The sequence below is a fragment of the Medicago sativa genome, chromosome 4 (genome assembly GCF_051527215.1).
Source record: "Medicago sativa cultivar Bolivia chromosome 4, Bolivia_mono, whole genome shotgun sequence".
Classification (NCBI taxonomy): Eukaryota; Viridiplantae; Streptophyta; class Magnoliopsida; order Fabales; family Fabaceae; genus Medicago; species Medicago sativa.
In genome coordinates this window covers 56199894-56222857 of record NC_140752.1, presented here as the reverse complement: position 1 = coordinate 56222857, position 22964 = coordinate 56199894, and the positions used below count along the sequence as shown (strand labels likewise).

Below are 22964 nucleotides of genomic sequence, written 5' to 3'. Positions count from 1 at the left end.
TTCCTAAATACAACAAAGACAAAAGCTATAAAACACATCTTTTGATTGAACATGATGAAGTGTTTGTTAATTCAAACTAAAACTGTAAGAAATTCACACACGGAGCTTTGAATCCATTTGAAATTTGTATTCAAAAATATCAGAACCACATTGTGAATAAGAACTATAACTGACACGAGAATGGGAACCAAAAAAGGTCTTATAGTGGAAATCGTCAGCCACCCGACATTGGTTCAAAATTTATTTAACACAACTGTAAGAAACCAAGTCATACGTCCCATACGTATATGATTAGGTCAAGTGCTGCTCCACAACCTAACTTGACCGAAGATAAATTCGTTGATATGATAAGTAAAAAAAAACCTAGTTGGTGGATCAAGTGGATGATGGATTAAGACTAGCGCCTCACACGATATCTACTATGTTTGTGTTATGTTCAAAACATATGTTACTGCTGAAAAAAAGTGGTTAGAATATTCTTACACCACTAAAGTTCTTGGCATTAGAGACATTGAGTTGTAATTCACATTCGAAAAGGAAATTATTCTCTCAAACGGGACGCATGCTCCAAAGGTAAGAAAAACAAAATTAGGAAAGGAAATTAGTAATGTTTCATCAACCATTAAAATAAAGTTAAAAAAATGAATAATCTAAAATGGTACTTCGTCGTAGCCTTTGCCTTTGTTTTAACCCCACTTACGTCAAGAGGATGCTTAAAATTCAATCAACCATGAAATATACTTGGAAGTTGTTGCAAGCCGTGTCTTCATATGGATATACTACTGCAAAATGATTGAATTTAATCATGTTTAGCATTTTCACTCTTCCACGGAACTAGCAGGATTTAAAATGTGTCATACTTTGAATTCTTGCAAACTTTACTGCATTGAAAAGACAGTGCTCCAACTAACTTGTCTACGTCGTAGGGCTCTTGTGCAATTTTACAAGTAGATTGAGTGAGAAGTATTGACATACAATTAAAAGAGTCATGAAATACCTTAAAAAAACTAGAACTTTAGGATTACATTATCAGAAGTATCCTATTGTACTTGAAGGGTACATTGATACAAATAGGAACATCTTATCAGATGATTCCTATGCCACAAGTGGCTACACATTGAGCAACTAGAGGATCTATTTGTTGGAAAACAAAGAAATAAACCATATTGACTAATTCCACTATAGAATCTGAGATGATAGTACTAGAGAAAACTAGTGAAGAAGCAAGTTGATAAGATGCTTGGTAACTGAGTCCTCTTGTGGTAAAAAAACCGTTGCGAGCTATGTTAATCCATTGTGATAATACCGTGACTATTGCAAAATTGAGAATCGTTGCTACAATGGTAAAAGACGACAGTTAAGGCACAAAAAAAGAACAATTAGAGAGATAGATACTCTCTAATGGAGCGGTTAAAGTAGATCATGTACGTACTGATGAAAACTTAGTTGATCCTTTGACACAAGGATTAACTAGAAAGAAAGTCCTAAACACATCCAATAAGATATAACTAGTTCCTATAGATCACGAGTGATGGTAACACGACCTTAATGACTTGATTTATATGACATGCTATGATAAAACTAGAGAAGCATGATTCCTACCACCATAAGAGAATGAGTACTCTTGATAGAATCACCTATACAAATGTGGAACTGAGACCGGTTCCTATGGGGTTATAAGACAGAATACCAGAGCGTTTGTCAAAACTAGGATAAACGTGGTCCATAAAAAACAAGAGCCTTTAGGATACACCTTAGGACAAAGTTGTGTGCAGATTCTATGTTTGTGGTTGAGTTCAAGACTATGAGCCACTCTTGTTAATTAGAATTTTACTCGCTATGCAAAGGTTCAAGTTGTTGGTGACACCTTGTTTAATAGCAATCTTATAGACATGTTTGACGTTATTTCTGAGCCCATTTTTTAAATTCAAGTGGGGGATAGTTGGAACATTGATGTGAAGTTGAATGAAATTAGATGGTTGAAAGATTAAACACTAAGTCATGAGACTTTAAGTTAGAGTTGCTTGAATTGAAAAAATTGAGTGTGGAGGTCCCACAGAAAATTGAACACACATTAGTAGTGTTTATATTGTGGTATTTAATTTTTAAGTATCCGACAATCATAAAAAAAGTAATAGTAATTTTTTTTAGATTTGTGCATGTCACTTTCCATAATTTTAGCTCATATTTGTTGTGACAAGATTGAGAATCCAATTGAGTTTTCTATCTTTACTCCATTCTTATACAATTAATTTGTTTTCTCGAGTTTTGTGGGTTAGTTAATCTTTTATCTTACCCGCAAGAGTTGTTGAACTGATCAAATTACTCCCGTAACTTTAGCTAAATTTAGTTATGAAATCTCTATATAAATAGAGGACTCTACTCAGTTCAAAAACACACCAAAAAGTTCTATTGAGTTATCAAGAACTCTTTCTCTCTTCTCCCTCTTTGTGCTTAATGCATTTCCGAGCCAAGAATTCATTGGTGACAATTTTTTTTCCTTTCAAAATAGACTTTAAAAATCCAAAATATCATCTTGGAAATCCAAAAATCCGACAACCACATAAGTAAATTTGAAAATGAAGTAAAAGTTCTCTTTGGTTGTTGAATAAATTATCTACAATTCTTTAAAGATAATACATACCTCACCTTTTTTTTTTTAAATGAATTAAAACCAAAGCATTGATTTTTTCGTTCAATGTGTTAGATAATATTTAAGCATATTTGTTCAACGTGTTAGATAATAAGTTATTATGCTCATGTTGTTGGGTCTTTTTGTTTTCTAAGTTAGTAGAGTCTTTTTTAGGTTTTATTATATAATATCTTTTAACTTTTCGAAAATTTATGCTATTGATGAAACCCTATCCTCCTTTGTTACTATCTCTTTCTCTAATTCTCTATATTGGTCACAATGAACCCCAGAGATTGGTTCAATCCTCAAACTACTAGTCACTTCTATTATTGAGTTTTCAAAATATTTTTATTGGTAATGTTGTGTGATTGATTTTATTTTTTGTTCGGTGATATCATGATTTATTATTAAGTGATTTTGTGAAGATTTTGAATTTGCGGTCCCTTTGATGATTGGTTGATTTCTCTCATTTTATGAAAATCAGTATGGCTGTGATCTTTCAGTGCAACGGGTCTTTTGTTGTGGTTTTCCTCACAATGTGTTTTGGTTCTATGTTGTAGTCAATTTCCCGACTGATTCTTCTTTTAACTCTATGTTGGTATGTTGGTTAATCTTTTTGTTTGTCTTATTCTCTTTGGTTGTTACTCATTCTTTGATTGTTCTTTTCTGTATCGGTTCGAATCTTAGATTGTTGGATTTGGTTTGGTTTGATTCATCTTTTTCTTTGTTTCTTCTTCAATTTGATTGATTCTTCTATTTGGTTCCCCTCTTCCTATTTGTTTATCCTGTTTGATTGACCCTTTTTCTATTAATTCTTATGTTTGATTGATCCTTTCCATGTTCATTCGTCTATTTGATTTCTTCTTTATCTGTTGGTTATTCAGTTTGGTTGCTTCTCCCCATCGGTTCTTCTGTTTGGTTTGGTTTGATTTAGTTCTTCTGTTCGGATGGTTTATCTCCTTGAATCCATCTTTATGTGATGGTTACACACTTTGATTACTCTTATTTGCTATTAGTTGGTTTGATTTTTTTTCCAGGGTTATTTTTGTTGATGGAACAAGAATTTAGTCGAGGTTCGACTGAATATTCTCAGTTGTGAATCCATTTGTTTTAAACAATTTACAATAAGGAAATAACGTTTTCGTTAAACTGTGGGTTCCGTGTTAGGTACAATTGTTATTGCATTTTTTGAGCTACACTAAGAAATGTATAAATTCAAGATAAAGGTAGAAAGGTAAAGGGATAAAAAAAAATGAAAAATAAGTTTGTTTGATTGATCACATGTGTTAGTTACAATATATGAGCTACTCTCTCCGTCCCATTTTAACTGAGCCGCTTGTTCATTTCACACGTATTAAGAAAAAGTGTATAAGTGAAAAAGAGAGAAAAATAGTTTTGAGTGTCTTATCAAGTATTGGTGCATTCTTTCTTATCATAAATGCAAAATAAAATATATTGAATTTGGAGTGATGAAAGTTGTATTAATTAAAGTTATAATTGGAAAAAAAAAAGTAATTATTGTTCTATTGAAAAGTGAAATGGGTCAATTTTTTTGGAACAATATTTTTTTGCAAATGACTCGGTTATTATGGGACGGAGGGGATAAATATTATGATAAAACTATTTCCTATTATCCAAAAAATGTGGCTTACAATATTAAACATCCGCTTTGCTAATTTCACAAATAGTGCATGAGTTTCCCTTACTGATGGGATTGTAGTGCCCCATGTTTGACGACATGTGTCCTCCTTCACGACATGATCCATTGACACAATCCTTGGTGCATACTTCCACAATGATTATGATGCCTCTTCTCTCATCCATCTTTACATATAATGACACTATAATCATGGAACACGAGTTTCATGTGTCATTATCTAGCCCCACTTTATCTCGACTAAGTATGAGTTCATTACGATCCACATACTTAGTTAATGGGCTCGAGAAAGAATCAATTTCCTACGCTAGGCTACTTCCACATAGCCTAATCTTCCCTCAACTAGGGGTTTCATCACCTAAAGTTTAATCGCCTATGTGCCAAGGTCAGCTATCAAGATAGTTATTTTTTATGTGTAAAGAAATTCACCAATGCATTGTATTATCACGTGACCTTTGAGAAGTGAGATGATGAGATACACGTATTAGAGTTTTGTGTGAACCACGTCATCATTGCACAATAATAAACTAGCCGTTATCACCTTTTATTCAGTTTGTAGTAGGTTAGAAATCATCAATTCCTTATGATTTTTACTTAATCCAATAGTAACCTTGATTTCTTAATTCATTAAGTGATTCATCTTCCTAATCATTAAGCCATAACTCCCTTTAAGTAGCCTCAACCGATAATTTACCCCTTATTATGTTCTCCCCTTCTTGAGTTTCTTTTGATTCAATTCTTAGAAAAATTGCCCAAATCATGAATCGTGTCTTGTGACGATTCCCAAAATCACGAACACAACTATGGTGATTATTGAGAGTTCTTACTCTGAATCACCATCCTCTTCAAGCCCAATTCAATGAACCCTTGTTTGATTACTCTACCACCCTATTTCCTTTCCAAGATCGCTTCTTCTTAAATTATTCTTCCTTTGTGGTAAGTGCCATAATCAGATTCTTGGAAATTTTTCTATGTTGAGTGGAGACCTAACTTATACTGATTTTTTGTAGACTATTTTCCTACAAAACCCCTCGATTCTAGAACCTATCCGATTCCAATGTCATCTTATATTCTTAGGTTGTTTCTGATGAAGAACTTAGGAATGAGAATTGATCAGGCCAACCTACATGGGCATATGGCCGAGCCTACAATAGGTCAAGCCATATTTTTTTTAGATAGTTAAGGCTAAGACTTTTTTAAAAGTCTATTTAGCTAAATAGGCGAGGCCACATGCAATAAAAAAAGCCTCTTATACCTATTAGACCAACCTACTTAAGTAATATGTATTACTAATATTATTAGATTATAATTATTTTATACCCCAATTCTATTTAAATAAGTATTTGTTTTTATTATATTTGTATACGTATTATACTATTTTTTTTTTGTTTATTTTGCAATAAATAGGTAAGATCAATAGAAATGGAGTAAATGGAGTGAAATGGTGAAGAATTAGTTGGAAACAACACATTTGATGAAGACTTGATTGTCAACTTTGTCAAGGATGTATTTATGTTAGTGGAGAGCCTTGTCGATGCAAAGGAATTGGATATTCAAAGATTAACAACCCAAATACGTTGCCAATAACTCAAGAGAAGATGAAAATCACATAAGAGCACAAGACATCAAGCATTTCGGGCGTTCATAGCACCATATTACAACCGTAATGTCCATTATGATGAGATTTGGGAATTTATGCTTTATGGTTTCCAATAGTTTCTTGTCATAATCAACACTTATATATTTGTGGAATCTAAAATGCACAAAATTATGACCTTAGTGGCTGTATATTGAGTTGTAATCTAAGCTTTTATCATCATCCATTACACATGGAAACTCTTGTATCTTATTTTTTCAAATTTCAATAGAATTTAGTTTCCTTACTTATTTTATTTTATTTTTGCCTACTAAGAAATCTTGTGAGTAGACTTCTTTAATCTCGAGATTATGGGACGAAGTTGCAATGATAGACTTTCCATAATCCAAAATCTTTCTCGCTGTTATGTTTTTTAGATTTTTTAATTCCATCTTATTCCTTTTATAATGAGTATGGTTAATTGAAGTTAGCTAATCAAGATTGCAATTGATAATAAAATCAAAAGATCAAACAGTTATATGGTTGTAATAATAATAATAATAATAATAATAATAATAATAATAATAATAATAATAATAATAATAATAATAATAATAATCTATACTATATATAAGAAAATAACATCTTTTGGCCCTTTTGAGTTGACATTTTCTTTTTTCGAAATTACGCTCAATTTTCAATATAATAACACATATAACAAATATATAAGAGTAAATTTAAATATTAAAAAAATACCAAACTGTTCACGAAAACATCATGAAAAATAACTAAGAATTAAGTTCACCCACTAACCGTGTTTTCTATTACAATATAATAATTCTTTAAAAAAAAAAGTGTTCTCTGTATAATAATTCTTTCAACAAAAAAAAATACTTGAGAATTTACAACAATATGATCAAGAATTAAGCTTACCCACTAACATCACGAAACATTCTATCTATATATCTATACTATATATATATAAAGAAAACACCCATTTCAGCTCTTATGGGTTGGTTTTTTCTCTTTCCAAAGATGCCCTCAATTTTGAATACAAATAACACATGTAATAAATATATAAATATAAATTTAAATATTAAAAAAATGTAACAAACACGATATGAATATATATATATATATATATATATATATATATATATATATATATATATATGTGTGTGTGTGTGTGTGTGTGTGTGTGTGTGTGTGTGTGTGTGTGTGATTTTTTTCCTTCATCATTTAAAAAGTGTAACACACTATATGAGCATATTTATACTTACTTTTTCATTATCTCAATTATACGCTTAAACAATTTTTTCAATTATAAAGATCGTAGTTGGTGTCCTTAAAAAAGGAATTTAAATTATAATTTTTTTTTATATTGTTGGTGTCATTGAAATAAATAATCATGATTATTGTTTCAACTAAAAGACAAATTACAAAAGAAATAAAACAAACCTTATAAACTTAGAGTGAGGAAAAAGACTTCACCCTTGAAGTTTATTGTAAATTATGACATAAATTTTGTTAAGTCTCTTCCGAAATGGTTGTTTCTTGTACATGAAAGTTATTTCTTGTGTTTTAAGTGTTCTTGCTATACCCACATCTTGTTTTGTTGTGAAAATTCTCTATGAGAAAAGCACAAAGTTGCATCCTTTGAGTAAGTGTGTAGGTAGGTATTTTAAGGATCACACTCTAACTTTAATGGTAAATTGACCCTTAAAAGTCTTCAGAGTAAAAGTAGTATAAGTTTTTGTGGGGAGAAAAGACTTGAAAAATAAAAGGTGTCCAAGTGCCCAAAACTGGTTGGTCACCAAGACATTAAAATGATCAAAATGCCTAAAATTAGGTTTATTATCAAGAGGGTCGGAAGCAAATATATTTACAAGGGGACATTATTGACTCTGGGGGGCAGGAGTAGGCCTCACTAACTTCCCACGTGAAGGTGGCGTTTCTCTGACAATCAAAAATAGTTTCTGTAATTCCTTCTTAAAATGTCAAATGATCCAATGATCATATAATTCCTATCTCTCTTATATGAAATGAAGAAATGACTTTTCTCGGTTGGTTTAGTGTTAAGGTTAGAACATGTTCCTCATAATATCTCTTACACAAGAGCAAGAAAAGGGATGGATTACACACACACACACACACACACACACACACACACACACACACACACACTTGAGACTTGTTGTTGGGTTGAATAGGTTCATAAGAAATACTTGAAGTTGTGATTAGTGTACACTTGAAATAAAAGCTTGGAGGGGACAAAGTGTTTAATTGTGCTGTCATATGTTAATCTTGTTTATGCTGCCATGTTTATGCCTTTTGCTTGAGGACAAGCTAAGACTCACGTGCGGGGGATTTTGATGAGTCAATAATTAATGATTTTAATATATTATTTGAATCTATTTTATTTAGATTTTATTTGTTTTTATTTCCTTTTTAGAACTATTTTACTTCAATTGCAAGTTATTTAATTTCAGGAACAAATATTCTAAAGATTGAGTCTTGGAGCAAAAGAAAGGAGATTTGGAGTTTATTCAGGCCAAAAATATGAAGATCTTATACAAAAATATCTTGTGCAAAAAGTTTTAAGATCCTTCGCCAAGAATAAAAGCATGGCGCCCCCATATTTCTGACCTAAAGCCCATGGTTTCTTGTGCAACACTTTAGTGATTTATTTCTTAGGACTTAAGTCAATGTTAGGCTATAAATAGAGCAGCCATCAAACTTGTATAATCATCTTTTGTTCTCTGAAATAATAAGTGACAATTGTTTCTTTGAATAAAAGTTTACCTTTATTTTATTTTATTTTATCTACAATGAACATAAGTGAGTAGACTCTTCTTGTCTTGGGATTGTTGGATGAGTCTAATGACCTAATCCTAATCAAACCAAGCCTCGAACCCTAATTTTATGTAAATATATTTTCTAATCTAATTTCACCGTTTTTATAATGAATTAACAAGTATCAAACTCATAATGCGACAGCGGAGGGTTAGTACCTGTTAATTCATCATCACAAATATCAAAGAGAAGCATCAAAAGAAGAAGTTTTGATATTGGAACAAGTGAAATTAGACAAGGATTGCGAAACATGAGAATAGTCTAGCAAACCTTGAGAAAATAAAGTTTCGATCTTCAAGGATTTCAATAGCAATCAACCATGAGAATAGGCGTGATTGCTAGAGAAACACACTCACTGAAAGCGAAAAGAGATGTAATAGGCTAAAGAGAAACTTGTCTTTAGAAAGTAGGTCCAACATAAAGTTCTAGGTTTAGGGTTTGGTTTGTGAAGGATTTGTCACCATGACGAACCAATAATCCCAAGACACCTTTTTATTATTATTGTTATTTTCTTTTTAAATCAAAATCCAAAATTTTTAACTCAAACTCTTTTCTAATCATTGTCTTGTACCAGTATATGATTTTCCTATTGTATGTATTTTTATACACTTCAGTGGTACTTTTACACACAGAACAACTTATGTATGTACACGCTAGTGATGCTTTTCAGATGTATAAGACGAGTAATCCTTTATTTTGTTCAGAATTTTTTTTAGGCTTTTATATGTGTTTAGTCCCTGCAAATAGGGGTCATTTAAAATTTGGTCCTTGAATTCATTAATCCTGGCATTTTGCCACTGCGAAATTTAATCATTTAAGAATTGGTCCTTCAACCTAGTTAATAAGTGCCATGTCACTGACTAGCTGACGTGTCACCAAAATGCCCTTGCGACTTTAAGACAAACAGGAGATTACCAATTTGCCCTCAAGTTCATCTTCCTCACCAAACTCATCTTCTCCACCCTCTTATTCAGAAACAACATGGTTTTTGCAGAGAACCCAGTAAACGAACCCAGTAAACAACATCCTAGAAGCAAAACGAACTCAGGGGTATTTTTGTCTTTTCTCAATGGTCTGAGAAGAGGAGGGGTAAATTAGTGACGTGGCCGTGATTAAGTGGGGAGAGGGACAAAATTTTAAATGATTAAATTTTGCAGTGGCAAAATGCTAGGATTAACGATTTCAGGGACCAAATTTTAAATGACCCCTATTTACAAGGACTAAACCATACAAAAGCCTTTTTTTTTTTAATATTGTAATTTTAATGTATCAAATACTAAGCTTAACGCGCATGCTAAATATTCTAGATAAATTTAATATGGGTGTTGCATTTGGGGTGGGCACAACACACACACACAAATATAGAGATGGAGGGGAATACCTCTTCGATTCATGGTGAATCACGCATGTGAGAAAGGGCTTTGTCGAGATTATCGTTTCAGTACCTGATCCTATGAATATGTTTCAAAACAGGCAACAGTCCATGATGGGAGATAGATAGTGGGAAGAGAGAAACTTTTGTGTGTTGAATAGTGGTGGTGAATTTGGAATAAAACCTAACCCAATTATTTACGGCTTAAGGCATGCGTAGCTGACAAAGTTTTATCCCAACTTTATTAGAACTTTTAACCGGTCCCAAATATTATAAACTACCTCGCCACTCGAAAACTACTACGCATATGATAATACATCCTTCCCAATATATATGTCATTCCAACGCTCTAACAATATAGTCTTTTGTAAACATCATCTCAACAAGTACATTTCCTAAAAAAAAAATTAAAAATTTGATGACTCTCAAGGTCCGTTTAGTTTTCTTTATAAGATAATTTATATTTGATTCGACTCAAATCTCAAAAACTATCGAAATGTACAAGATCAGGCAAAACACAAAATCATGGTATGAGACATCCCATAAAGCTCAAGTCATATAACATATTCATCTATATTTTCATACTTAACAAACATTCACACACACATACTCAATCCACAGAGTACAAACATCACTTGAATTAAATTAAAATAGCAAACACCCTATCCTAGGATGTTATATGTTACGGGTCTTACAATTTATAACTAATATTTTTTATTATTTTGAATTAAGCTCCAAATAACAATTTCATGATTTTAGGAACAATTCAAAGTTGCACATGAATTTACATTAGCATAAGAATGATGTTTTTACGTTCAAAAGAAGAAAAAAAAATGTTTTTTTTTTTTTGTCACAAGGAAGAAAAGGAAAAAGGAAATGGAAAACAAAAATAAAAAATAAAAAAGAAACTACGTTATAATAAAAGATATTCCTACAACATCCTCTAACACTAGGGTAGAGAGACAAGGCAGTTCTCATACACTATCACAAGATCTCTCATGTGGTGATCTCCTAACTTGATAAAAATATCCTCACAATAGTTTCCTTCTATGAGAACGTGGTGAAAAGAGATATCTCAATCCTTTACCGAATAACATCGAATTACCACCAAGAGGTTAACATAATGATAAAACTTCGGTGTTTCCTATGAAAACGATATGACTGGTATAATCACGAATGCAAATAACTTTCTTGAAGCATGATTCCCAACATCAAGTAATTGATGTTAAGAGCGCTTGGAAAAATGTTTGTTTTCTTACTTGAAAAAATCAAATAGTTTAAAAGATTTATAAATAAATAAATACATACATATCACAATTATTATTTTTTAAAATGTAATGGTTTATATGTGATTTGTGAAAATTTAATTTCAAAATTTACAAGCTCACAATTGTTATACTATTTTGATACTTTCTTATTCGGATCGCTCTTTATATTTGTTGTCTTGAAGAAGTGCAAGTCCTTTCCAACAACCGTTAGTTTATTATTATTATTATTATTATTATTATTATTATTATTATTATTATTATTATTATTATTATTATTATTATTATTATTATTATTATCTGCTAGAGTCCAACAACTGGCAGTTTATTGTTATTATTGTTTGTTGTTGTTGTTGTAAGTCCATCATATTTTTTAATGGCTAACAAAAATTTATATTAAAAAAGAACAATTGTACTCAAACCCCAATACAACCAATATCAAAAGACTATAAAAAAACATAATATTAGACTAAAACTCAGACACAATACAATCTTATTGAGAAAAGACCACACAAAAAAAAAAGATAAACCGAAGATATTTGAGACACAATACAAGAAGAAAAAAAAACCTAGAACCATCCAAATGAAAAATATTTGAAGACTATAAAAGACTATAAAAAAACATAATATTAGACTAAAACTCAGACACAATACAATCTTATTGAGAAAAGACCACAAAAAAAAAAAAAGATAAACCGAAGATATTTGAGACACAATACAAGAAGAAAAAAAAACCTAGAACCATCCAAATGAAAAATATTTGAAGCCATGGCCACACTAAATGAGATTCCCGATGAGACCAACACTGTTTTATCTGATCATAAATACGAAAGATTCATATACCATGTTATATATCTGGAGAAACATGATCATCACCACTTCCATACTCTATTGTGCTTGTACCAACAGGGTCGACTTCTTGTGTTTTGTTTGCAGCTATATCATGAGAAGCAATAGCAACCTTACCTTTACCTTTTGGATCAAAATGGTTTAATCCATGAAAGGAAAAAAGACATAACATATGTTAGGTTCATAGCATGAAATATTAAAAATAAACGTTTGTATGCCTATTAATGGGAATTAATATGAAAAACAAGTATAATATTTCTCATAAGTGTAACTTAAAATGGTAAAAGTTGTCTCGAGGGATAATTGATGTGCTGAGGCACGAGTAAACAACAATATCTCTCGTCTAAACATTTAATGTGTGAGTTTCTCTGCTAGAATATTTGTAAAAAAAATGAAAAGCATGACTGAGAATTCTTACTTGAACCAACTTCACGACCTTGCTTGTTGTCCTCAAGGACATAAGGAGGATTTGTTTTGACCCCATTCAGTTCCTCAATAGATGAAATTGCTACAAAAAATTATAACCATGTTCACTTAAATTAATTAGAAAAAAATCCATGACATTAAATCATTTGACATCATTAATTAATCAAATCAAACATATAGTTAGTAAGAAGATGTACACATACCAGCAGGGGAAATCTCTCCTCCATTTTTCAAGATATTATCTACCAATTTATTTACGACACCAACTAAAGATGTGTCAATTTCTTTTAGTTGATCATATTGGTAGCTTTCAATATCTTCCTCAATTTTTTTCAAATCTAATTTTTGTTTTCCTCTTGATGACCTCTTCGGCGACATTCTTACTCAGGATAATAGTAAGAAAATAATGAGAATAAAAAGTTATGAGATGTTTTTTAGAGGAACTTATGAGATGTTTTAAGTCTTGATTTATGTGTTATATATACAAATAAAATATGGGGGTTGTTGATTTTGATAGTGGTTGACAGCTCATACCCTATTGTTTTATTGAGTGTGGCACCTAAGACATTTATTATTTTAATTCATGCCACTTTTTCATATTAAATTCACTTAAATATATTTTTCATGTCACTTTTCCTTATTTGATTATTGGGACGAAAAAATGCAACTTTTTTTTTATGTGGACAACATATAAAAGTTTGCAAATTTTTTTTTTGAAGGAAAAAGTTTGTAATTTAGCCACTCATTATGCTATTCATATTTTACAAAAAATTTCCTTCTATTATAATTTATTAAATGGTATTTCTAATATATCAGCTCAAAGGTTAGATCTTGATTTTAACATCAAGGGATAAAGTTTCAATCTCACATGAGACAGTTGTGATATTGTCAATTGGTGTCACTATTATTAATGAAATTTCGACTTTCCTAATTTTTACTTTTACTTAAAAAAAAAGTTGTAATATTTATTTTCTCTAACAAATTCCTTGTTAGCATCTTCCTTATAATAAATAAAAATGTTAAAAAAAAGTTGTAATATTTATTTTCTCTAACAAATTCCTTGTTAGCATCTTCCTTATAATAAATAATTTTTTTTTCTCTACATTTATTTATTTATCAAGGAAATGTTATTAAATAAAATTGTTTTCTTTATAATAAATTGACTATATTAATTTGACACCATTCATTATATTATCAAAAATAATAAATTTGGATTTTATCACATAATAACTGTCACATTTGCAAAAACAATTATGTCAAAAAGAGTGTCATTTTCAACTTTCAATATAGTTTTAATTGATTTTTTCCGTCGCAGAGGTGCTAGTTAATTAGTAAGATTTTTTTTCTTATAAGGACAAAGTTCAAATCCCCGCTACAAAAGAATAATTAGTCTTATCTTTTATTTATTTATCAATTAAGAGCTCTTAAATTAATTTAGATTCGCTACACATTATTTTATTCAAATAAATATAAAAAATTGAATATAATCCCATACATTTATACTTTTATTGATACATTTCTAAATATTCTCTCGGTCACGTAATAACTATCACATTTGTAAAAAAATAATAATTAATATTCTTAACAAGTGTGTCACTTTCAATTAACTATTAGTGGTATTGTGTGATGGGAGACTTTACCCTCATAGACCGTTTTGGACTTCCTAATTTTAGTTTTTTTAGGTCACCGGCCTTTTTATTTTTGTTTTTTGGCCTTCATTTAGGGATTTGGTTTAGCCCCCACACACACACACTTTTGTGCGTATATTTCCCTTTTTAATAATATTTTATAAGCAGATGCATATGATTGGCGTTTCTTAGGGGTGCAGACCTATTTGGGATACCTAGTTTTCTCTTGATGTGTTTCTTTACTCTTGATTCATCGAAAGAAAAAAGTGCCACTTTCAATTTTCAACATAATAATTAATTTTCCTTAATTATACCTTACAATTAATAATATGTGCATCAGTTCCAATCTATCATTTTCACTTTGAATTATGATAATAAAAATACATTGATGGTTAAAAATATAATTTAGTAGACCTTCAACAATCGATCCAAAGGAACTTGATTCATTTTGAAGAATTATGGACAATGCATCAATCATTCAATTTCATTGATGGTGCCAATTAAGGAGTTTTATTTTCTTTCTTAAGTTAGAAAAAACTTTCCTTTCTTAGCTAAAAGTCGTTGTGTACATCAATGATGATTCTTTGAGTCAAATGTTTGGTATAGAGGACCTCACTCTTGAGGCTTGTACAATAGCAATGACTACCACAGAGTTGACCTTTATCTATATGTAAAAGCTTGCTTTTATCAAGGTCCAAAGCTTTTAATCTCTTTGCATAGAGTCTAGCACAAGTCCAGAGCTTTGATTGATAGTGTAGATTATTGACCTTATCTATAACTATTAATAAAGGCAAAACATCATTTTGGTGTAGCCTATTTTTTTGCCTACTTTACCCTTACAATTTGATTGTTTTTCCTATAACACCCTTCACGGTTAATTAGCAGGTTGGTTAGACGGTTTACAATTAACTTTTACCATCTCATCTAATTTTGGTGAACATATGATTCACAAAGACCAAAATCATGAGAAAAGAGACAGAGAGAGGAATAAAGGAGTTTGGAAATCTTACTCATTCTTCATTTGATTTTGATAAATTCATTCACACAAATATATACGAAGAAATTTTTATTCCAATTTGTAAAGTTATTTTCAAGCCTAATCAACATGAAGTGTATATTGCATCCACGACCAAGCTTTTGTTGGTGTTGACGACTGGTCGCTTCTTTCTTTGCAACCTATCTTTTGTTCTTATCCTTGATACACAAAAACAACAACGACAATACTTCCAAAATATTTTGTGACAAGAGAAATACTTTCAAATCAGTTATTTTATTCTTGGTTTATTTGTATTTAATGTATTCTTTTATACGTAGCAATGAAATGTTGAAATATAGGCACACATAGGACAGTGGCCGCAACAAGTTTTTCCTATCTCTTCTTGCTTTATAATTTTCATTATTGGTTTTCCCTACCAATTTTATCATTCCATTCTTATCATTGACAAGTGAATGAGTGATCATTATTACACTTGGTTTTGAATAGACGGAGAAAAGGTGAAGAAATGGGAAAAGAGTGGGGTATCAAATCCGCATTTTTTCATCGGCCAGTTTAATTTTGTGATAGGGAATTGGGGACATTTCAATGGCGCTCAAGAAGTTAGGGGGTCTAAGTTTTTAACCGGGGAGTGGTGGTGGCCGTGCTTTGTCAACGTAGAGACGATAAATCTTTCCAATTCTTTCTTCTCTCTTTCATGAAAGGTATAAACTGCTATTCTCACAATATGTAAATCTTTTTGTTTAGGTTACATTTTTTACATGTTTATATTTGTTTTATTATGTCGGTGGTAGCAGACAAACCATTCTTGATGAGGTCATGGGTATTGGGATCATATGGGGCAGTGAAGATTTTATTGTGTCGGCCTTCATAATGTAGCGAATGTAATTTTCATTTGGTGAATTGCAATGCTAATTTATGTAAATAAAAGACATGAATATTGAAGTTCTCAAAAGCTTTTACTATTTGCTAAACTAATTTCACATAAAAAAATATCACAAAATTGACCTTTTTCTTTAAAAAAATTTGTGCTTTTGTTTAGATTGCACTAAAGTTGGTTCCAAATAACAAGCATAAGGTGGATTACAAAAATGTAAAAATTGAGAGAGAGAGAGAGAGAGAGAGAGAGAGAGAGAGAGAGAGAGAGAGAGAGAGAGAGAGAGAGAGAGTGTGTGTGTGTGTGTGAAAATGGATAAGATAAAGGGGTCAAAGAAAGCAGGTAGGTCGTCGGTAGCCTATGATTGTGTAAAAATGGATAAGATAAAGGGGTCAAAGAAAGTAATCGTGAATAGAGAGAATGAAAAGAGAGAGTTCCCATAATAGGGAACTCGAGACACGATTATGGAACACATTGTTGGTGCAGCAAAATGTGCCTCATCCATGTTTTGATCAGTTTTACTTTTTTAATTGAGAACTTTTCTTTTAATAGTTCCTTTATTCTTTATGGGTGTTGATTATGTTATGATGTTTGCTTTCTTCATGCATGTGTTGTTTAATCTAAATGTTTCTTCAATTTGCATTGTTCTCGATTCATCGAAAAATATAAGATCCAATTAATGGTTTCTTTATTTAAACCTCATATTGTTTTTCTCAAACTTCGCTTTCTCTTTTATTGTTTTAGTAGCCGTGAGTGTATGACACAAATAGTCATTTTCTCTATGCTTTTTGTGAAGAACCTTAAGAAGATGAAGGAGTTGAATGGCAATGCTTAAGAATGCGAATAACATTTTGCCTACCAAATATCTTATGACACAAAAAGTTGTACAAAACATTAAAAGTTTGTTATGTCTTGAGGACAAGTAACGATGTAAAAAAAAGGTTATCAACAAAGAAGGAGAGGCCTGTGTCGCATGAAGAAGGGAGAGAAGCTCGAATCACGTTATATATAAGGCTACATTATCACTAGATCAAAGTGTATTACGAAACATATAAATTAAAACCTTTTTGACTTTCTCCTTTTCCTGTAGAGCAGTGCATTATTTTGTTTTCCTTAAAGTACAATTATTACATGCATCTCAATTTGTGTGGCGACCTAACCTTTCATTTACTATAGCTCTACAAACATTGAAGGAATATCTCTTCTATCTTATGTGCTTCCAAGTCCAGATCAAATTTCTTGAGATGTTACCTGCCAAGTCATAAATGAGTTGCATACACTCACATTGTGAGTATGGTCATTTTGTTTCCAATTCGCTTTGGTATGTGGAACGGTTTGGACCCATGATACACAAACCTCCATTGCATGGCCACTTAACGCTTCTAATATATGTAAACGTCAACACAATGAAAAAAATCGAATAAACCGGTACGATAGTAATATAAATTATATTTGTGTTTACGTACTTTTTATTAATTTATACAAAGAATCATTGTAAAATATATAGATACTTTAGCGCAGTAGAAAAAGCGGACAGACGGGCACGTGAGTGCCCGTCTAGACGCTAGTATATGTAATGCTAAACTAAAGAGAAAAAGAAGGAAAGGGATGGAAATTAATAAAACAAAACTATGAACAATTGTGACAGCATGAATGTTAGCAAATAGCAATACGTGCATCGAGCAATTAAAACAATCCATTTAATTAGTTGAATTTGGATTCAACCCACTATCAACATGGCTTCCCTCATTTTTGGTAAAAACAAAAACGTATAAGCTAGAGATAGATAGTAACCAAACCAAGTCACTGCAAGCTGAGTTGAAAAATCCTCTCACATACTAATACAATGTTTAACTCTTTTTTCTCTAAATTCTTTTCTTAATCAAATTATCATCCTAACCTCAATCTGTTACACTGTAACAACCATACTAAAATTATCTAAAATATTTACCATGTGCGTTAAAATTACGATAATAAAAAAAAATCGACCAAATGAATATAAACATCATTGCAAGTTCGTACATCTGCTAACTTGATACATATCTGAAAACCATAAGAAACAATCTGTACTAGTACGACACGTGCATGTGATTATAAATCATTCCGCCTTCTGCATTGTCTTCCCTTGCCGCGAACAACTTGCTGATCTGGAAAAAAAATAAAAAATAAAAGGGATTGGGGTGAGACTGAATGTCTCAGTGAGTTCTACCTATCCTAGGTTGCAGTCAATCTCAGGGAACCTATGATTTCTATATGTCTCTACATATACCTGATTCTAGGATTTATTGGTCTATTTTGCATAACTGAGCGATCGGGGGAAAAACTAGGATCCCTATCTGTATACTATCATAATTTCTATCATAAACATATTCATATCATATTCAAAATTAAGTTAGATGTTAGCGTTGAACATGAAATTATTATCTAAGTTCGTTTTACGGAATGGATCTGAGTTGAGTAACCGCGAATACATTCACTCTGATAACCGGCTAAATTCACTATCCGAGGGCTAGAACCAGACTCCTCTTGTCGTCATGTTTTAGCCGTGATTCTCAAACTCCCGTTAGTAGTGGAATTACTCCCCTTTGGAAGTAGAGATTAGATTCCCTGTTAGTAATGGACACCGTAATAAGATAAGAGGACTCTGGTGTTAGCCTCAGATAGGAATTTCACCGGTTATGTCATAGGAATGTATATGGGGTTATTCCACTCGGATCCATTCCGTAAAATGAACTCATATAATAATTTCTTGTTCAACGCTAACAATCTAACTTAATTGTGAATATGATATGAATATGTTTATGATAAAAATTATAATAGTATACAGATAACGATCCTATATTTTCCCCCGATCGCTCAATTATGAAGAATAGCCTAGTAAATCCTGGGATCAGGTATATGTAGAGACATATGGCGATCATAGGTTCCCTGAGATTGCCTACAGCCTAGGATAGGTGGAACTCATTGAGACATCATGTCTCACCCCTGTCCCTTTTATTATTTTTCAGATAACCAGGATGTTCGTGGCAAGGGAAGACAATGCAGGAGGCTGAATAATTTATAATCACATGCATGTGTCGTACTACTACAAATTGTTTCTTATGGTTTTCAGATATGTATCAGATATATGTATTTGACAGATGTATCAAGTTAGCAGATGTACGAACGCAATGATGTTTATATTGATTTATCGAAGAAAAAAATTTATATTGTAATTTTAATGTATCCAATACAAAAATGTAGTGTTACAATTTGGTATCAGAGTAGGTCGATTCAAATCGTGCCTTGGATCATTAGAATTCAATAAAATATAGTGGGACCATTGGGTTCCAGATGTTTATTTTAAATGTCAGATCTAGTTGAGTCTGATCAACTCGATCTAGTATATGACAATTACAACAAATATCTGGGAGCTGAATAGGACCTTGTAGGAATGAAGCGTAAGAAGAAGGAAAGTTAATTTTATAACGAATTTTGGTAATGAAGCATTCAACGTCAAAATGTGACTGGTGATTTGTGAATCAGGAAATGAAGGTATTATGCGGTGTAAGAATCTAGAATGATGAACAATTAGTAGTGGAAAAATGTTTTGTGGAATAAAGTACGTTTCAGATGTATTTTATAGACAAGAAACTGCAGAGAAGTCAAGTTAATGAGAGTTGTACACGAAGGAAATTGAATCAAACCCCCTGCATCATCATGAGTTAGTAAGTTGTTTTCAAACAAAGAAATACGCGTTTAGCAGTCACTGGATCGAGACCCGGTAATGGCCAGAAACAAGATGTAACTTTTGACCGAAATGGAAAATAAAGATTTAATAATGAATTACTGAGATTCAGTGAACTAATGGATGGAAGATGTTAAGTTTCTTCAACATGAGGTGTTAACACATGAATATAATCGGTTGATGTGTTAAGGATTAGTTTGGATTGACAATTATTTGAAGTTTTGTTATATGGAGAATCTCCTCTAGTGAAAGAGTTAAGGACGAAGTAAAGTATTAAAAAGTCAAATATTTTCATTTGATGATTTTTCTCACGCATTTGTTTTGAAAACCATAAGTGTCAGATTTGGGAATTAGAAGTGAAAATGTTATGCTACTGTGGAAAAAGGAAATGGTTTAATATACAAAAGGGAAATGTTAAAGAGAGAAAAACAAACTCAACCTCTCTTCTTCTCCCTTTGTTGGTCAAAATCCCTCCCCCATTTTCATAGTTCAGTTTTCCTTCCATCTTCCCTAATTGACGACTTATTTGTAGTAAATCGCTATAATAGTTCAATTGGATGATTGATAGAAAAATAATTCTCCCTTTTTCCTCTCCCTATTGTCAACTGAACCCTTTTCATCTCCCATAACCCAACCCCGCTTTCTTCCATTTTCACCAAATCATAGCCTTGCATGTATTTTTTTTTCTTTTGCTAAGATATTTTAGTTGAGATAAGGAGAAGCTCACGTAAGAAAGAAGCTAATTCCTTCCTTTTTCATTAACCCTAGACTCTTTTCAACCCCCATATTTTAATTTATCAATTAGTGTTGATTAAATTTGCTGCATGTGTGTGTTCTTACCCAAGGAGTGCTCAGTTGAAAGTATAAGGACTGGGCTTAAGCATGAAATAGAGATTTAGAGAAAAGTTGGTAAAATTGGAGGTTGCTCCAAGAAGGTTTTGTGGAATTCAAGTGAAGGGATTGAGGTAGAAGGATCGATGAAGGAAAAGAGGCTTTAAAAGAGACATAGAGAATTTTAGATTTGGTGTCAAAAGGACTTCACTACATGAGGTGAATTCCCTATTAAGCTTGAATATGAAAATATAGAGTTGAATTTGATTGTGGTGATAACTGGATGAAATAGTTGTCCGAGCACCTTAAATGGACCGTTGTTGTGGCACTTTGGAATGGTTTTGTTGTCGAAATTGAGTGTCATTGTTTGATGGGTTATGGCTGAATTTTATGAAATGTTAGTTGAAATTTGTATAAACCTACTCTCAGTAAAACTGTCATAAATACTTGTGCTGACATCATTTTTGCTTGTTAAACGCTAACATTCTAACTTAATTACGAATATGTTATGAATATGTTTATGATAGAAATTATGATCGTACACATATAGTGATCCTAGTTTTTCCCCCGAGTGCTCAGTTATGCAGAATATACCAGTAAATCCTGGAATCATGTATATGTAGAGACATATGGCGATCATAGGTTCCTTGAGATTACCTATAGCCTAGGATAGGTGGAACTGACTGAGATATCCTGTCTCACGCCAATCCCTTTTTTTTTTCATTAGATCAGCAGGTAGTTCGCGGCAAGGGAAGACAATGCAGGAGGCCGAATGACTTATAATCACATGCACGTGTCGTACTAGTACAAATTGTTTCTTATGGTTTTCAGATATGTATCAAATATATGTATTAGACAGATGTATCATATTAGCAGATGTACGAACTTGCCATGATGTTTATATTCATTTGGTCGAAAATTTGTTTTTATTGTAATTAATGTATCCAGTACTAAGTTTAACGCATATGCTAAATATTCTAGATAAATTTAGTATGGGTGTTACATACACAAACTTTTATGCTCTTTTCTCAACTCCCACCTTTTGAAATCCTCACACACCAACACACATAACTCGCGCAAAACCTTTCAATATTGCTCGCAAAATGAAATTTTGCCTTGAACAAAGTAAAGAAACCTCACACCACATATAAATGTGAAGCTCACGATATACTTTACCATGGATTAGATCCAAAGTCTTGGAGTGGGTGTAAGTGAAGCATACATAAATCATAGTGAGTGAAATCGTACTAGCAACGAATTTGGGAAATAAATTTAGCAGAGCAAAGATCGACGCTTGTGGATTGAGAGTTTTTATAGGAAGTAAAGCATTAAGGTAAGGGATCTTATCTTGAGCATGATTTAGGTCAAAATAATAGGTTATGATGTTGAATTTGATATGCTTCTGTATTTGATTACAATGGATGAGTGAAGAGATTAATTATATTCTCTAATTTTCGTATTTAATATATATAAGAATTGTTTTTAGTAATTTTGTCAAAATATTTGATGTTATGAGTTGATATTTATATGTATGATTGATTTTTATGTATGATGTTATGAATTTTGGTAATTTTGTCAAAATATTTCAATGTATGATTGTTTTTAGTAATTTTGTCAGAATATTTGATATTTATATGTATGATTGATAATCTGTGAAATGGTGAATTTCTTGATTTATATATATGATTGTTTATATGTGAAATTTGGGATTTGATTGATTTAAAGTGATTCTTCTTTGATTTTTCATTTAGATGTCTTATGAAATTTTGCTAACTACGAAGTTTTAGTGATTTTGTGAATAGGTCATGTGGTTTGAGGGTATAAAATGTCAAAAAAATAAAAAAAGAGTGAGTGCATATGGCATGAGGTGCTAAATGGGGAGACTTATTTTTATGTGTCAAATGGGAGGAATCAATGGATTATTAAGTGCCAAATGGAAGGAATAAATGGATTATTAACTGCAAAATGGGACGATACAATGAATTAATAAGTGCCAAATGGGGCGATTAATATCAACTGCCAAATGAGACAATTAAAATTGTTATGCCAATTGGGACGATATCTGGATCATGGTCTACTTGCATTTCATGCACCTGCATTAACATTGAGTCTCGTGTCTTGAGTCTTGTGTTTGTTTTTATAATACATTTTAGAGTGAATAATATCCTAAATAAAAAATAAATGGTTTATCATGATTCTTTGATAGTGGCTGTATATTCTTGTTCGATGTTATAAGTTATCATTGATTTTATTTTGTGGTTGTTGAAGACTAACCCT

General features: G+C 31.7%; 1 protein-coding gene and 1 long non-coding RNA gene across 2 annotated transcripts; one reads left to right on the top strand and one right to left on the bottom strand.

Moving 5' to 3' along the window:
• The first annotated feature begins 4274 nt into the window (after positions 1-4274).
• Positions 4275-6171, top strand: LOC146930035 (uncharacterized). The gene is made up of 2 exons (XR_015008308.1): positions 4275-5225; positions 5697-6171. It is a non-coding gene; the product is annotated as an uncharacterized LOC146930035 (long non-coding RNA).
• A 5536-nt stretch (positions 6172-11707) lies between these two features.
• Positions 11708-13083, bottom strand: LOC146930034 (uncharacterized). Its single transcript, XM_085708270.1, has 3 exons — positions 12834-13083; positions 12623-12712; positions 11708-12327 (listed from the first exon to the last, which is right to left on the bottom strand). Exons 1-3 carry the CDS (start codon positions 13006-13008, stop codon positions 12203-12205), a joined length of 390 nt encoding a protein of 129 aa, XP_085564396.1. The 5' UTR covers positions 13009-13083; the 3' UTR covers positions 11708-12202.
• Positions 13084-22964: the final 9881 nt, after the last annotated feature.

Coding starts and splice junctions, on each gene's coding strand:
- LOC146930034 (XM_085708270.1), bottom strand. CDS start 13,008: ATGTCGCCGAAGAGGTCATCAAGAGGAAAACAAAAATTAGATTTGAAA. Junction 12,713..12,833: donor AGGAGAGATTTCCCCTGCTG/GTATGTGTACAT, acceptor AATTTTTTGTAG/CAATTTCATCTATTGAGGAA. Junction 12,328..12,622: donor AGGTCGTGAAGTTGGTTCAA/GTAAGAATTCTC, acceptor TTGATCCAAAAG/GTAAAGGTAAGGTTGCTATT.